This window comes from Myotis myotis, unplaced genomic scaffold (assembly GCF_014108235.1).
Source record: "Myotis myotis isolate mMyoMyo1 unplaced genomic scaffold, mMyoMyo1.p scaffold_m19_p_14, whole genome shotgun sequence".
Classification (NCBI taxonomy): domain Eukaryota; kingdom Metazoa; phylum Chordata; class Mammalia; order Chiroptera; family Vespertilionidae; genus Myotis; species Myotis myotis.
Window position 1 is genome coordinate 33553890 of NW_023416318.1, and position 18736 is coordinate 33572625.

General features: G+C 37.8%; 1 protein-coding gene across 9 annotated transcripts in view; it reads right to left on the reverse strand.

The window, feature by feature from the left end:
• The window catches only part of MTA3 (metastasis associated 1 family member 3), a 173161-nt gene that overhangs the window by 38108 nt on the left and 116317 nt on the right, over positions 1–18736 (reverse strand). For all 9 annotated transcript variants that reach the window (XR_004971857.1, XM_036334736.1, XM_036334737.1 and 6 more), the window contains one exon: positions 9895–10083. Coding sequence is in view for 8 of the 9 variants with exons in the window: in XM_036334736.1 (XP_036190629.1) it covers positions 9895–10083 (189 nt within the window). In the remaining variant the exon portion in view is untranslated. The remainder of the gene's footprint in view (positions 1–9894; positions 10084–18736) is intronic.

Below are 18736 nucleotides of genomic sequence, written 5' to 3' on the forward strand. Positions count from 1 at the left end.
GATGGTCTTAGGCGACCCCTGTGAAAGGGTCGTTCAACTCCCAAAGGGGTCGCGACCCACAGGTTGAGAACCACTGTCCTAGAGGTTTTGTAAGCCTTCTAACACCCTATAATAAATTTCTTTCTCCTTAAACTAGCTCACTCAAATGGATTCTGTCATTTCCAATTACAGTTTGTTCAGTATCCTTTCCAACTTCCTTGTAGCTTCACTTTCCTATAATGTAAAGATCAGAAATCCAAACATATTTCCAAGCCTCCCTTGTGATTTATTTCTTCCAATCAGATGTACTGTATGTGTATAAGACCCAAATTCCAAAGTGAAGTAAGCAGGGTTAGGAGAGGATGGTGCACCAGGCAATTACTAGTATTCTGCTGCATCGAAGAAGCACAAAATGGTTCTAGAGCCCAAAGCTCTGCTAGTGCTTTCCTGATCCCAACATCAAGGTGAAGTAGTGTGATCCTGGAGCAGAAGTTAACCCAGCAGCTTCCCAGTTTCTATATGGGGCAGAGGTAGGAGCTCACCCGCTGGGCCATTTCTGTGCGATTGTTTTGAAACCTAGCCTGGGGCCTACTTCTCCAACCCTCTCAATGATTTTAGCAACAAATTTCCGAATTTACATCCCATTCTGTTCATAATAGCTACTGTGTTCTTGTTATCTGGAACAGCTAGGAAATATTTTTGTTAAACTGACTTGATTGCATGAAGAAAGAAAGACCTGGCTATTTTGAACTTTGAACTTTATAGTTACTTTACATATTTCAGGTTCTGTTTCTGTTTAGGTTTAGGATATAGAAATCCATAGGAGAATGCCATTCCTACCCTAAAAATTAGGGGCGGGGGGGGGGGGGGAGATAATCTACAAAAACTTCAACAATTTGTGAGTCTATCTAAAAGCTAAGATTACAAGACAATCAACTGAATTCCAAAATCATTCTGAAGAGACACAGGACTCATGAACTACCTTTACTTTGGCAGAGCATAAAAGAAACAGGTGACCAATAAAAATTAAAGTAAGAAGAACACAAAAAATTTACCAAAGGTCAACAGTGGGCTACAACAACTGTTTAACAGAAGAAAGCTCTAGACACAAGGGGAATCCACACACGCTTGCCACAGACCTCCGTCAGGTGTTCAGAAAGAACTGGGCCAGAGCAGGAAGCCCGAGAAAGCCCCTGCTGCTGATAAAATTTTGAATCTACATAAAGAAATGAACAGGGGCAGAAATGGTAAAAATAATAAGTAAATATATTTTATATAGTTATAGTTATGGGAAAAGATATTTTTTAAAATCTCTTTAAAAGATCACTGGTTATCTAAAGCAAAAAATAGTGATCACAGAGTGTACGACAGCAAAAACACAGTAAGGGAAAGGAAGAACTGGAGGTGCATTGTTATATAATTCTTATAATCTATGTAATCTAAGTGGTATTTGGTTGAAAGGTAGATTGTGGTACTTTGAAGATGCATATTGTAAACCACTAAACAAATAAAACAAAAGTTTAATTAGTAAGCCACTAGTGAAGATTAAAGGGAATCATAAAAAGTTGATCAATAAGGAGGAAAGGACAAAAAACAATGGGACAAATGGAAAATTAGTGCTCAGATGATGGATTTAAACTCATAATTATATTATGATATTATATTAGTTTTAAAAACTACAACTAAAAAGCAGAGCTTGTCATATTATTTATGTTTTTAAAATACAACTGTATTCTGTCCACAAAAAGCCCACTGTGGACATAAATAAGATAAAAATAAAAGAATGAAAACAAGATATATCATGTAAAAAAATAAAGTTTGAGTAATTATATTAATAGAAAATAAAGTAGACTTCGCCATAGAGAGTATTACCATGAATAGAGAAGCATGATTTAAAGATAAAATGGTCAATTCACCATGAGAACATAATAATCCTAAGTGTGCATGTACCTAATAATAGAATTTAACATAATTAAAAGCAAAAACCTAATTACAATTGAAAGGAATAATAGAAATTCCACAATTATAGCTAGAGACTTTTAATGCTGCTCTCTCAATAAGTAATAGCTCTCTCAATAAGTAATAGAACAAGTAGACAGAAAATCAATAAGGCTTCAGAAGACTTGAACAACACTATCAATAAACTTGACCTAAGTAGCATTTACAGAACATTCCACCTAACAGCAAAATATCTATTCTTTCCAAGAGCACACAGAACATTCACCATAACAGGCCATACACTGGGTCAGAAGCAATCAAATCACAAAAATGTAAAATTTGGTTTTTATAGAGTATGTTTTCTGATCACAACAAAATTAAACTAGAATTTAGTAACAGAAAAATATATGGGAAAAACAAAACATCAAGCCCGCACAGTGTGGTTCAGTGGTCAAGCGCCGACCCGAAAACCAGGAGGTCATGGTTTGGGATGCATGTGGGAGGCAACCATTCAATGTCTCTCTCACACTGATGTTTCTCCCTCCCTCCTTCCCCCTCTCTCCCTTCCTCTTCCTGCCTCCTTCCCTCCATCCCTCCCTCCCTCCTTTCCACTTTCTTTAAAAGAACAGGAAAACCCAAACCTGGCCCGCTATTAACCAGACAGACTCAATCCCCTACAATAATGACCTAGATGAAGAGGCATGCTCATTTCAGAATACAAATACTGCTTAACTCAGCCTATGTTGTTTACATAGGATGTTCCGTATCCAGTCAAAGATAGAAGACATTAAAAAACAGCATGAAAATAAATGTCCCATTTTCAAGAAATAAATCAGGCAACAGATATAGACTCCAATATGACCCAAATATTGGAAGTATCAGATATTAAACTATGATAATTATAACAAAGGATCCAGTTGAAAAGGTGGACAACACAAACAGATGGCGATTTAAACACAGATAGAAAGCATAAAAAAGAATAAAGTATACATGTGAGGAAAAAACATGCTATCATGTTTGAAGAATTCCTTTAACAAGTTAATCAGTTTGCTGGATATAGCCGGGAAAAGCATTAGTGTACTAGAAGATGAATCGATACAAATTATGCAAACTAACACACAAACAGAAAATCTCAGCTCTAGGAAACTAAGTGAACTACAGGTAGAATGATTACAAAGAAAAACACACCCAGGCAAAATGTCGTAGTAAAACTACTGAAAACCGAGAGTAAAGAAAAATCTTGAACACAAAGAAAAAGAAACATTTACATACAGAGGAACTTTCTCATCAGAAACTGAATAAGCCAAATAAACATCTTTAGGGTATTGAAAAAGAAAATAAATGAATTCTAGAAAGAATGAAATATCTTTTTAGAGGAAGTATCTTTTTCAGGCAAAGCTGAAATAAATCATTACTAGCCAAACATATGCTACCAATAAATGATTGCATTAAAAGAAATGTTTCAAATAAATGATTTCAGATTCAACCTTAAAAAGACACTAGGAAAAGACAAAGCACATTAGTCCAAAGCAAGCTGAAGGAAGGAAATAATTAACATAAAAGCAGAAATTAATGAAACAGAAAGTCAATCAAACCAAAAGCTGGTTCTTTGCAAAGATCAATAAAACTGGGAAAGCCTTAAGGCCAGACTGATGAGGGAAAAAGAGAGAAGAGCTAAATCATCAGCATCAGGAGTGTGAGAGGATACATTAGCACATGTGTCCATATAAGGCCTTATAAAAGGGTAATAGGACTATTATGAACAACCTTATGACAGTAAACTAGACAACTTAAAGTGGATGGGAGCAAGATAGAGGAATAGGAGCTACCAGTCTTGGTCTTCCCCTAACACACACACACACACACACACACACACCAAAAAAAAAAACCACCACCACCAATCAGTAAATAGACTGATATCAACAAACAAAAATAGCCCTGGGAGGGCACAAGACTCAAATTAAGAACCTATAGCAACACAGGTCATGGAGAGAACCAAGATGGCGGCATAGGTTAACGCCGGAGTTTGCTGCTTTGAACAACTACTTCAAAAGTGAAACCAAAAAACGGAAGGGACATCACCCAGAACCACAGGAACGCCGGCTGAGTGGAAGTCCTACAACTAGGAGGAAAGAGAAACGCATACGGACACTCAGAGGAGGCGCAGTGCTGAAGTCAAATTCTGAGGTGCGGAGTGCGCGGAGCGGGCTGGCGGTGGAGGGCGCGGTTGGCGTTTTCAATCGGGAGGGAGTCGCAGACTCTGAGCTCCAGATCCGGGCGAGTCTTTAGGGACCCAGACTCAAACGGGAGAAGCGGGACTGTCTGGCTTCGGTCAGAGCGAGTGCAGCTTTCTCTCCGAGCTTTGCAGCGGGTGCTGGGACTCAGAGAGGCAGAGCCCCTGGGGACAGGACTGAGAGCCGCCATAACTGCTCTCTCCGGCCCACCCTGTTGATCCTGTGCGACCCGCCCCGCCCAAGCCCTGCACACAGGCATTTGCCGGATAGCCTCAGGCAAAGGCTAGATTAGCACCTCCCTAGAGGACAGAAGTTCTCTCACTGCGACACAGCTGATTCTCATAGCCACTTGGCCTGGAGGTCAAACCCTCCCTGGAATTAGCTACAACAATCAAGATTTAACTATAAGACTGTGAACAAAGACCACTAGGGGGTGCACCAAGGAAGCATAACAAAATGCGGAGACAAAGAAACAGGACAAAATTGTCAATGGAAGATATAGAGTTCAGAACCACACTTTTAAGGTCTCTCAAGAACTGTTTAGAAGCCGCCAATAAACTTAATGAGATCTACAAGAAAACTAATGAGACCCTCGATCTTATATTGGGGAACCAACTAGAAATTAAGCATACACGGACTGAAATAACGAATATTATACAGACTCCCGACAGCAGACCAGAGGAGCGCAAGAATCAAGTCAATGATTTGAAATGCGAGGAAGCAAAAAACACCCAACCGGAAAAGCAAAATGAAAAAAGAATCCAAAAATGCGAGGATAGTGTAAGGAGCCTCTGGGACAGCAATTATAGGGGTGCCAGAAGATGAGAGAGAGCAAGATATTGAAAACCTATTTGAAGAAATAATGACAGAAAACTTCCCCCACCTGGTGAAAGAAATGGACTTACAGGTCCAAGAAGCGCGGAGAACCCCAAACAAAAGGAATCCAAAGAGGACCACACCAAGACACATCATAATTAAAATGCCAAGAGCAAAAGATAAAGAGAGAATCTTAAAAACAGCAAGAGAAAGAAACTCAGTTACCTACAAGGGAATACCCATACTACTGTCAGCTGATTTCTCAACAGAAACTTTGCAGGCCAGAAGGGAGTGGCAAGAAATATTCAAAGTGATGAATACCAAGAACCTACAACCAAGATTACTTTATCCAGCAAAGCTATCATTCAGAATTGAAGGTCAGATAAAGAGCTTCACAGATAAGGAAAAGCTAAAGGAGTTCATCACCACCAAACCAGGATTGTATGAAATGCTGAAAGGTATCCTTTAAGAAGAGGAAGAGGAAGAAAAAGGTAAAGATACAAATTATGAACAACAAATATGCATCTATCAACAAGTGAATCTAAGAATCAAGTGAATAAATAATCTGATGAACAGAATGAACTGTTGATTATAATAGAATCAGGGACATAGAAAGGGAATGGACTGACTATTCCTGGGGGGGAAAGGGGTGTGGGAGATGCGGGAAGAGACTGGACAAAAATCGTGCACCTATGGATGAGGACAGTGGGTGGGGAGTGAGGGCGGAGGGTTGGGCGGGAACTGGGAGGAGGGGAGTTATGGGGGGAAAAAAAGAGGAACAAATGTAATAATCTGAACAATAAAGATTTAATTAAAAAAAAAATGCAAAACACAGAAGAAAAAAAAAAGAAAAAAAAAAAAGAACCTATAGCAACACAGTGGAGCAATTAATGAATTACCACACAGAAAGGATCACTGTGGAGACGGCTTAGCTGAGACATCTTAAAATGGCTAAGAACCAAGAAGAAGGGTGGAGGCTATCAATATAAGCCATAAGGTGTGTGCCACTGAGGTCCCCAGTGACCTGCTCTACAGAGGGCCCGGCAGCCTTTGCCACTCATACAGCCCCCAGGACAGAATTCCTGCAGCTTTCCCAGCACAGGGCTCTGCAGTGTATGCTGGCATGGACCACAGCAGCCTGCTCTGCAGAGAAAGCTAGCACCTTTTGACACTGAGGTAACCAACAGCTATTGCTGCCGCTAGGAGATGCTGCTGGGTCACTCCCAGAAGACATTGCTGTGCCCCCTGGAACAGGGCTGCCAGCCCCTACCTCCAACTCTGTGCATACCCTGGCCCCCACAGTCCTGGCTGCTCCACATGTACCTGTGCTTCAGACCTCAGCTCCACAGCTGTTCCACATGTGCACACATCTCAGGTACCAGAGCCATGGAAACTGGCCAGCAGCCTAGACCCTACACTCAGCCACTCAAGAAGCATACATGATCCACTCCTGGCTCTGTGACCGATCCAAGTATGTCCATGCCTCACACTAATACCACCACAGGTCCCTCCAAAGCCAGACCCATTGCCAAAAGGGATCCCTTGGCTATGATCAGGAAGTTCCCCAGCAGCCGTTGTCACTGAAGAGTGTAACAGTCCTCACTACCACTGCACCATGGAGAACCCTTGCAATCTTTAGCAACATTGACTTCAGCTGATGGAGCTGAATGTGTCTATGCCACCTGACCTACCTGGGAGCTGGAAACATAAGGCCCCAATAAGCCAGTGTCCTTGCACCACCTGCTGGTGAAGGCCTTTCCCCACCAAAAGCATCTGTAAACTATGGAAGAGGTGACTGCTCTATCAAATCCACAGACATCAACACAAGCCCATGAGAAACATGAAAAACTAAGGAAACATGACACCAAAGAAACACAATATTTTCTAGTTACTGACCCCAAAGAACTGGATATCTACTACTTGCCTGAAAGAGAATTTAAAAAATATTGTATTAAGGAAGTTCAATAAGTTACAAGAAAGTACAGAAAGACAATGCAGTAAAATCAGTAAAACAATATACAAACAAAATGAGTCCAACAAAGACAGAATAATGAAAAGAAACCTAACAAATTCTAAAGCTGAAAAATACAATTAATTAAATAAAAAATACAATATAGAACAGTGATGGCGAACCTATGACACGCGTGTCAGAGGTGACAAGAGAACTCATTTTTTAAATTTTTCTTTGTTAAATGGCATTTAAATATATAAAATAAATATCAAAAATATAAATCTTGGTTTTACTATGGTTGCAAATATCAAAAAATTTCTATATGTGACACGGCACCAGAGTTAAGTTAGGTTTTTTTAAAATGCTGACACACCGAGCTCAAAAGGTTTGCCATCACTGATATAGAACATCAACAACAGACTTGATTAAGCAGAAAAACAGAATGTGTGAACTAAAAGACAGGTCATTAGGAATTATGGGGGAAGGGGGGGGGGTGGATCCAATTAGCAGAAGGAAGGAAATAACAAAGATCAGAGCAGAAGTAAATGAAGTGAAAACTATAAAAATAGAAAAGATCAATGTAACTAGGGGCTATTTTTTAGAAAAGATAAAACAAAACTAACAAAACTTTTAGCTAGACTAAGAAAAAAAAGAAGACCCAAATACAAAGGCTTATGTTAAGAGACTATTATGAACAAATATATGCCAACAAATTAGATAACCTAGAAAAAATGGATAAATTCCTAGAAACATAAAACCTACCCATGAAGAAATAGAAAATCGGAATAGATTATAACTAAGAAGGAGAGCTAATCAGGGATCAAAAACCTCTGATCAAAGAAAATCCTAGGACCAGATGTCTTTGCTGGTGAATTCCATCAAACATTTAATGAATAATTAATGCCAAGCCTTTTTTACATTCTTGCCAACACTTGTTCTCTCTTGTCTTTTTTATATTAGTTGTCTTAACAGGTATGAGGTGATATTTCATTGTCGTTTTGATTTGTATTTCCCTAATGATTAGTGGTGTTGAGTACTTTTCATGTGCCTATCTTTCACCACCGCACATGATATTAGTTGTGGGCTTGTCATACATGGTCTTCAGGTTTATGTATTACTTTTACTAGTATTAGGGGATGGAGGTGAATAATTAGTTTAAAAACACTCCAAACTACACGAAAACTTAAACCCTTTGGGCAGTCAGCCTCCTGGTATCATATATTCTTTAAGGTTTTTGACACTGGTGGAAAATTTCAGTCTCCAAAATACTACAAACCTAATGTGACTGGCGAATCAACAAGCAATCTAGCTACCCTCAGCAAAAACTAATATATACCACAATGCGAATTTACAAGAATTTTGTTAGATCTTAAAGGTAACAAAAACCATCTAACAGCATTATTACTGTCACACTCACTTTCATACAGTTCTTTTATCTCATATCAATGTCAGCCTCTGTGTCTGAGTATACTGCACCAAGCTACTCTTCAGAGAGTTACTTCCTAGTCCTGTGTTAGGTGCCTGGGAGTGCAAGTTTCATACCTCACAGATACCTTTCAATTTGCTGTTTTCTCCCTTTACCGTAAGAGATCCAGCTGAAATGCCAGATAACTCTGTAGAGCCATTTCTGATTTGACTGGCACAACTGATAGTTCCCTTCCCAATACCCCACAATACTTGTTGATACCGCTGACAGAAATAACTACATTTTATATTAATTGGTGTATGTGCTTCAATCACTTGATGTTGACTGTGAACTCATTCCCTGAAGTAACGTTATGTTTCTGTTGCATGCCTAGTGGCTACCTGAAGGCCTGGCATGCTTCAGGTGCTCAACAGACATTTGTTGAATTGAAATGGGTCCAGAAGAACTAGAACATAAAATGAGCATGTCACACTCAGTGCAGGGAAAGTAGTTTCACTTTAATGTTTCTCCCTCCATTCCTTTGTCAGACCTGTGGATTTTGTACTTTAGGGGACTTTTTTTGTGGTTTCTATTTAGTGGTATGGTACACTAATATATCATAGTAATAACATCACACTGGTGCCTTATTCTGACCATCTGAAGCTAAATGCCACCAATGCATTTTAAATCCTCACCTGCACCTCCTATAAATTGAAATCATGACATATAACAATCTGGGTATGAGTGAAGTTTTGCCAGAAGAACAAATGTTAGTGACACTAATTAATTAATTATCATGTTTGGAATTTAATGTATCCATATTGATAGTAATAATTTTTTTCAGGAATAATTCAAACAAAAATTCAACAACATAAAAGGCAGGATATTAACTTGCATCAAATACTTCATAGTCTATAAATATTCTATTTTCATAATTTTTTATAAAGAATAGCTGCTATAGAACTCTATTTATAGACTTCTCAAATGGAAATTTCTCCATTTCAAAGTGAGTATAAACTTAATTAGAGCAATTCCACAAAGACAAAAGGAAGTACATAATAGGAGGAAAGACTATCTAATATTTAAAAGGCAAATTAGATACTGCATATCATTAAGAGGAGTCAAAGATAGAAAGCCTATAAAGCAAATTCTCCTACACTGCTTTACAGGTTATTTCCACATTAAAAGTCCACATCAAAATTTTAGGCTCAACAATTAGACAACTAGAAAAACACTGAAGGTCTAAAGGAGGGCAACGAGCTTAAGAGGCAGGAATTAGATATATTAGATATATTTACTGCAAATGGTTAGACAATCTGTCCATATCTTAAACTTAGACCTCAGAAAGGTGAAGAGGATGAATTCATACTGCCAAGGTTTATAGCAAGAACTCAAGGCCTCCTGGCCCTGGGTCTTATTCACAATTAATTCTGAGAATGTCAATTTCTCCCTTTATAATACTGGCCTTCATTCTATGTTGAGCAGATAAAAATTACTAAGTCACAGATTTCTAAAACAAATAAAATATCCCCAACCTCAACGTTTTATATCATTCACAATTTTCTACTTACAAAGTCTTGACGTATATCATTGAAGTCTTTGCCATATTTTTCCAGTGCCTCTTCAAATAAAGTAGCTTCAGAGGCTGACCATTCTTCCATTTCATCTCTGCATAAAACAGGTCCTCCAAGTGGCACTAAGACACTTATTGCACTGCTCAAGTCATAGCTGTGTCTATATAATGTATCCATAGCATGAAACTAAAGAAAACAAACAAAATGGAGAGAAAAGATCAGCCATAAATGCAAATGTCCTAGATTATTCAAGAACAGATACTCAAGTGCATAATGCAGTTAATTAACAACCATATACTGAGGTAGATATTTTCTCACAAACTTAAGAAAAATTTGAATAACAGATTACTTAACAATTATTTAAAATATCATTTACTGCTTTAAGAAAATGTTGATTTGTGCCTTTTAAGGTGTGCATTTTTTTTAAATGATTCGTTCGTTATAGCAACCTAACTATGGATATCCAGGACCTCCAGGCATTAAATTGGAAACCTGTATGTTTCATCATTCTTTCTGTTAAAAATGCTAAAGTCACTTCAGCTACTATAGAAGGCTGGCACAGCCTTCCTGAACAAGATCCTAAAAAATAGATCATGTTGCCCGGCCAGCATGGCTCAGTGGTTGAGCGTCTACGTATGAACCAGGAGTTCACGGTTCGATTCCCAGTCAGGGCACATGCCCGGCATGCAGGTTCTATCCCCAGTGTGGGATGTGCAGGAGGCAGCTGATCAATGATTCTCTTTCATCACTGATGTTTCTACCTCTCTCTGAAATCAATAAAAAATATATCAAGGAGGGAAAAAACATCATGTGTCAGAGAGTGAGAAAAAAATTTCTCAGATTGGATTAAGAAAATGATGTACTAAGAAAGGAGAAATAGAAAAAAATAAATGGAACTGAGAATGAATGGTAGTAAGACAAAACAAAATTACACATCTGTGTAAAACAAACCAAACAAAATTACCTATCTATGTTAAAAATTAACTTGGTTGACATTTTTAAGACCAAGAATGACCAGGCAGGGCTTGGAACAGCTAGGCTGGTGAGGTTGGTGGGGGTTTCCTATAAATTTCAAGGAAGAGTGATTTGAAGAATAATTTGAAAGGAGAAAAGATAGGTTACAATAATAAAAGTGGCTTTTTGCAAAAGTACCTTGGGTGTAACATTTTCCTCCCATCAGGAGAGAATAAACTAGGTTCCAAACTTTTAAGTTTTGAAAAACTTGGTGGTATTTTTACTGGCGAGAAAGAAATTCATCTATAACATGTATGCCCATTTGTATACAGGAAAACTGCAAAACAGGACAACTGGTTCTACTTCTGGATAAGCATGTAGGTGTGGTGAAGGTTTGGCAGACAAGGTGATCAAATCTTGTCAAGTTAAGAACTAGTTCTGTTTTAACTTTCTGGCACATGAAAGCCAAGTCTTGCACCTTTTTTTTTTTTTACATGAAATATCTGTACTCAGAAAATTATAAGACACTGAAGAAAGAAACTGAAGAATATACAAATAAGTGGAAGCATATACTGTGCTCATGCACTGGAAGAATTAACATTGTTAAAATGACCATACTTACCCAAGCAATTAATAGATTCAACGCAACTCCTATCAAAATACCAATGACATATTCACAGAACTAGAAAAATAATCCAAAAGTGTATATGGAACCACAAAAGATCCTGGATAGCGGCATCAATCTTGAGAAAAATGAACAAAGTTGGAGAAATCACACTACCTGATATCAAACTACACTACAAGGCTACATATAATCAAAACAGCATGATTCGGGCATAAAAGACAGATCAATGGAACAGAATAAAAAGCCAGACATAATTAATCAATTAATATTTTATAAAGACGGCAATAACATACAATGGAATCAAGACAGTCTATTCAATAAATGGTGTTGGGAAAAGTGGACAGATACATGTGAAAAAATTAAACTAGAAACCACCTTCTTACACCATATATAAGAATAAACTCAAAATGGATTAAAGACTTGAATGTAAGACTCAATACCATAAAAATCCTACAAGAAAACACAGGCAGTAAAATCTCTGACATTTCTCTTAGTAATATTTTTTTCTGATATATTTCCTTGGGCAAAGGGAAAAAAAGAAAAAAATAAACAAATGGGACTACGTCAAATAAAAAGTTTTTGCACAGCAAAGGAAACCATCAACAAAATGAAAAGACAACCCACTGAATAAGAGAACATATTCACCCATGATACATCTGGTAACGGGTTAATATCCAAAATTATAAAAACTCAATACCCAAAACAACAACAATCCAATTAAAAAACTGGACAGAGGACCTCACTAGACATTTCTCCAAAAAGGACATACAGATGATCAACAGGAATATGAAAACCTGCTCGATGTCACTAATCATCAGAGAAATGCAAATTAAAATCAGAATGAAATATCACCTCACACCTGTTAGAATGACTATTATCAATAATTCAACAAATAACAAGTGTTGGCTAGGATGTGGAGAAAACGGAATCCTCGTGCACTCTTTGTGGGAATGTCATTCGCACGGCTATTTCGGAAAACAGTATGAAGGCTCCTAAAAAAATTAAAAATAGGACAAACTTATGACCCAGCTATTTCACTTCTGGATATTTATCTGAAGAAAGCCAAAACACCAATTCAAAAATATATATGCATCCCTATGTTCATTGCAGCATTATTTACAATAGCCAAAATATGTAAGCAGCACAAGTCATCAATGGACAACTGGAAAAGATGTGGTACATGCCCAGACAATATGGCTCAGTGGTTGAGAATCAACCCATGAACCAAGAGGTCACTAGTTTGATTCCAATCAGGATACATGCCTGAGTTGTGGGCTCAATCCCCAGTAGGGTAGGTATAGGAGCTAGCTGATCGATGTTTCTCTCTCATTGATGTTTCTATCTCTCTATCCCTCTTCCTTTCCTCGCTCTCTAGTAATCAATAAAAAGTTTTTTGTTTTTTGTTTTTAAAAGAGAGAGAGAAGATGCGGTACATATATTTAATGGAATATTACTCAGACAGAAAAAAAGAATGAAATCTTACCATTTATGACAACATGGATGGACCTAGAGAGTATTATGCTAAGTGAAGTTAAGGCAAATAAGAACAAATACCATATGATTTCACTTATATGTGAAATCTAAAAAAATAAATGGAACAAAACAGAAACAAACTCATAGATACAGAGAACAAACTGATAGTTGCCAGGTAGGTGGAGGTTTGGGGGAGGTGGGTGAAAAGGTGAAGGGATTAAGAAGTACAAATTGGTAGTTATGAAATAGTCATGCGGATGTAAAGTACAGCATAGGGAATACAGTCAATAATATTGTAATAACTGTGTTTGGTACCAGGTGGGTACTAGACTTATTGGGGGGATCACTTTATAAATTATATACATATCTAATCACTATGCTGTACACCTGAAACCATCAATTTCCTAGTTATAATCACAGCTAAGACCACTGACCATGTATAGTCTTTTGCTATATGTGTCACAATCGTAGAATAATAACCTCAACTTTCAAGTAAATTTCTTCTCATTCTTCTGTAGCAGGGGTTACAAAAAATGTTAGAATTAATTTTTATTTTTTTCTTGTGCTCCTCAAACTCCAGCATCCATGAAACTAAGTGATTATTGTTTCTGGATATATGACTTATGAAAATGAAAAGAAAGTTCAATAGCACTTATTTTTTTTTTTTAAATATATTTTATTGATTTTTTACAGAGAGGAAGGGAGAGAGATAGAGAGTTAGAAACATCGATGAGAGAGAAACATCGATTAGCTGCCTCCTGCACATCTCCCACTGGGGATGTGCCCGCAACCCAGGTACATGCCCTTGACCGGAATCGAACCTGGGACCTTTCAGTCCGCAGGCTGACGCTCTATCCACTGAGCCAAACCGGTTTCGGCTCAATAGCACTTATTGATCCCTTCAATTAATAATGTATTTTCATAAATGATTGTTATTTTTTAATCCTCACCAGAGGATATGTTTAGAGAAAGGAAGTGGGGAGGTGGGGGGGGAGAGAGAGAGAGAGAGAAATGCCAATTTGACAATGACACATAGATTGGTTGTCTCCCATACGGCCACCACCAGAAACGGAACCTCAACCTAGATATGTTCCTGACTGGGAATCAAACCTTCAACCTTTTTGTTTAAGGGATGATGATCCAACCAAGAAGGGACGACAATCCAACCAACCAAACCACCCAGCCAGGGCCATTAATGATTATTTTTAAAACTCCTATATAATAAAAGGCTAATATGCAAATCGACTGAAGGGCGGAATGACCAGTCGCCATGATGCACACTGACCACCAGGGGGCAGACGCTCAAGGCAGGAGCTGTCCCCTGGCGGTCAGTGTGCTCCCACAGGAGGAGCACTGCTCAGCCAGAAGCCGGGCTCATGGCTGGTGAGCGCAGCAGGAGCCTCTCCTGCATCCATGGCAGCACTAAGGAGCCATCTGTCAGACATCCCCTGAGGGCTCCCAGACTGCAAGAGGGCACAGGCTGGGCTGAGGGACAACACCAACACCACCACCACCACCACCACCCCACCCCCCCCCCCAGTGCACAGATTTCGTGCACTGAGCGTCTAGTATTTATAATGAACAACAAAACTAAAAAAGATTAAATGGTACTCAAAATCAATAATTATACAAATTAATTATGTTGCTGAGATTCCTTAGGAGGTAGAAGTAATTTTTATAATTAACGAGTGCTATGAAACCAGAAGTGAGAGAATTAAATGAGTTTTTCTCAACTGATATTATACTAACCACTCAAAGCATAAATGGATTTTCTGTCTTTTGTTTACGTTAGATGAATGAAAATACTCTTCTTATAGTCACTCTTAAAATTGATAATGAGCTATTATCTAATAAGACTTCAAAGAACCAAAGTACTTTCTCAACCTTTATAAGTTGTTATGACCAAAATCTCAAGTGATTACAGAGTGTGTGTGTTACTGAACAGCGAAGTAAGCTGGTGAGCGCAGCAGCCTTTGGAAGACTTTGGAAGACTTTGGAAGACTAGCTCCTGTATTGTGCCACAACTCAAATGGAAAGAATGGGGCAGACTCACGGCTTACCAGGAGCTATGAAACCTCCAAAGCCCACATTTAATCCATAGCCTAGAAGAGAGTGCAGTAATAATCACTATATGTACAAAATAAACATTCCCATCAGGCGCATGCACTGTAGAATTCCTAGGGAACAATTCTGTTGAAATCGATAACTAACTTCACAAAGGAAACCAAATCACATTATTTGCTTGGAGCTCCTATTATTAACTCCATCTTTCTGGCATAAATAGCAGTTTCTTGTTTCTTTTTATAAATTTATCTTTATTGTTGAAAGTATTACAAGTGTCCCCCCCCTTTTTTTCCCATTAACCCCCTCTACTCCAGACCCTCCCCTCCAGCATAGCAGTTTCTTTTGAATAGACTTTTATTGTCTACTCTTACCCTGAAAATGTATCAGTAAAACATGGAAGACACTTTCTATAATAGAAGAGACAACACCCATTAGTAGAGACTCACAGAAGTAAGCTAAAAAAGATTGGAGTTTGACATATAACCAATGGCTATGGTTTATCAGTAAGATAACAAAAAGCTAGACATACATACTAGAGAACATACTGGCTGATTCCATTTATATGGACTTTGAGAAAAGTAACAATTAATTGATAGTGAGATAAGTCTGACAGTTGTTACCTCAGAAGGGAAGTGGGGGACACTGATAAGAGAGGGGCATGAGAAACCTTTTTGGGATTCAGGATGGGTTTTTTTGTTTTGTTTTTTAATCTAGACCTGGGTGGTGGTTACATGTATATATATATATGTAAAAATGTATAAGCAGTGTATTTAAAATATAGGATACTTAATACGCTTAACTGTATATATAGCTTAGTTTAAAATAAAAGAACTTAAAAACTAAACATAAAAAACTGAGTCTTCCCTCCAGATAAATACAAAGTTGTCATCTTTTCAATAGCTTTACAAATAACATACAAGATCCATTCAAATATAAATTTTAAAACTCATAAGAACAAGCTGTTTTCTTTGCCAAATAGCACTGAAGGTGTTGTCACATTTCATCTCATTCATAACAGATGGAGATGACAAATAGAAATATTTTAAGAGAAAGACTGACAATTAAATCCTGGCAGTGAAATTCTCATCTTTTGTTCATTAAGCAGAATCGCACTATGGTAGACTGGGTTATTCTTTAGCAAATATTCACTTTCTCCCCTGGACCTCCATAGAAGGGTATTCTTCTACTCCATTAATGTTGGACCTGGACATGTGACTTGACTGGCCAACAGGATGTTTAGACATGTGAGTTAACAGAGCCCTGAATGTTTTTGCATTTGGACTTGCCCTCTTGTGCTACTGATTTTTGTCAACGAAGAAGAAACACATGAAGGAGATCTGGTCACAACCTGTAGCGTGGCACCTATATCGGCCCAGTCTAGTTCAGCAGAATCCTAGACAAAGAGCGTACAAAAAAAATCAATGCTTGTTGTTATAAGCCACTGAAATTCTGGACAGTATAATGAATACAGTGGGGCCTTGACTTACGAGTGTCCCGACTAACGAGTTTTTCGAGATACAAGCCGTGTCTCTGCCGATTTTTTGCTTTGAGTTGCGAGCTAAAATTTGGGTTATGAGCCAGCTTCAGATACCCCACCGCTAGTTGGCGCAGTGAACGTCACAGTGAACGCCACATCAGCCCAGCATCACGTGTCTCACTCATTCACTTTTGATTTAACATACGAGTAATTTGAGTTACGAGCTCTGTCGCGGAATGAATTAAACTCGTAAGTCAAGGCCCCACTGTACTGTGTTTTCCCTCTGAAAATAAAGAACTTATTTAGCCAGTGCTAAAAGTGCTGTGAACAGACAGCCCTCAGCTGTTGGTCCTCTTTGAAATGATCTCAATTTAAGAAAGATTCATCGCCCAAGGCCATGCTCTCTTCTTAGGGCAGCCTGCAACCAATGATTCAGGAGTGTCAAGGCCCAGCCTTCCACACTGATTTCGGACAACTCTTCAGAGCAACCCATGGAGTCAGCTGAGGCCTTCATTCAGAATGCACCATATGGTCCACCTTCTCCCTCTAGTCAATCCTGCCAAGTACTTATCCCAGGGGTCCTCCCTAATAAATTTCCTGCATGCAAATCTCTATCTCAAGGTCTGTTTCCCAGGAATCCAACCTGTATCATGTAGCATTATTTCAATGACAGCTAACTGATATACATATATAGTCAATCAGTTGATTTTGATTTTCTGTATTGTGTTTTTCTATTTATTTTTGTTCTTTACTATTTTCTTTGTTTTATATTTCTCTGGGTTTACTCTGGTACTCTTATTCCAGTCTTTTAAGACCAGTTTTTAACCCACTAATTTTATTAGTCTACTTAATCAATATTTAAGATTATAAATACTATAACCACAGGACAATAGTCAGATTCAGGAAATGAATATTGCTATAGTACCGTTATGTAATCTAAAGGCTTTAGTCAGGTTTGCTAGTTGTCTCAGTAATGTCCTTTATAACAAAAGAAAATTTTTTTTTCTGGTTTGAGAATCATTTATTGCATTTAGTAGTCATATCTCTTCAATTTATTTCAATCCTGAATGAACAGTTCCTTGTTCTTTCTGTCTTTCATAATCATGGTCTTTTGAAAAGTGCAGGCCATTATTATTGTTCTTGTTATTGTTGTTATTATTATTGAATGTTCCTCGATTTGGGTTGTGGTTGTAATTAAAATAAGATTTTATCCAACTTAAGATCACTTTGGTCAGTTATGTCAGTCTAGGAGATTTTTCCTAAGTTTCAAATTTATCAACAGTTATTGGTTGACTGATTGATTGATTGATTTCAGAGAGGAAGGGGGGGGGAGAGAGATAGAAACATCAGTGATGAGAGAGAATAATTGATCTGCTACCTCTCGCATCCCCCATACTCAGGACTGAGGCCACAACCTAGGCATGTGCCCTGACCGGTAATCGAACCAGGCCATGCTCCCCACCAGTGCACGAATCCCGTGAGTGAGAGAGAGAGAGAGAGAGAGAGAATGATAAAGGAAATGTACCAAATGTTAACATTTGGGGAGCTGGGTGAAGGAAATATAGGAAATCTTATATTTTATATTATCTCAAAATACAAAGATAAGTTTTAAAAACGATAAACCCACACCTTCATTTACTCACACCTATAAATCCACATCTCTTAACCCTAACCCTAGACAAAGAACTTAAAACAATTTTCATTATATTTCTCCATAGTTCAGATCTACAGCGATTTTTCTGATGCTTTTTAAATTCATGGGAGAAAAAGTAGAGTGAAAGGCTACATATACCTATACCAAAAAGAAAAACTAATTTAAGCTTAAATTCGAAAGAAAAAGATGGATAAATATACCTTAACACACACAAACAATTCTCTGAGGACAATTTACAGCATTTCTAAGCTCATTTAATATCATTTTAACGATCATCAGACAAAAAGTGTGCGTAATGTAGAATATCATTGCCTTAATAAAGTATTTAGAAGGAAAATTTCATGTTGCATATTTTTTACTGCAATGATAGTCCATTAGTTCTAATTGTACAGCTTTGCTTATGAGATAGTACTCATAAGCAAATTGACTTTTTAAAAAATTATATGAATTCTCATTTTATCAATTTTATATTCATTTTGAAGACTAGATTTCTGGTGTACTAGTAAGTTAATGCCTAAAATGTTAACCAAAAGATTTATATATTCTGCTGAGTACAATTTCTTTAAATAATGTGATGACTGTGATTTGCAAG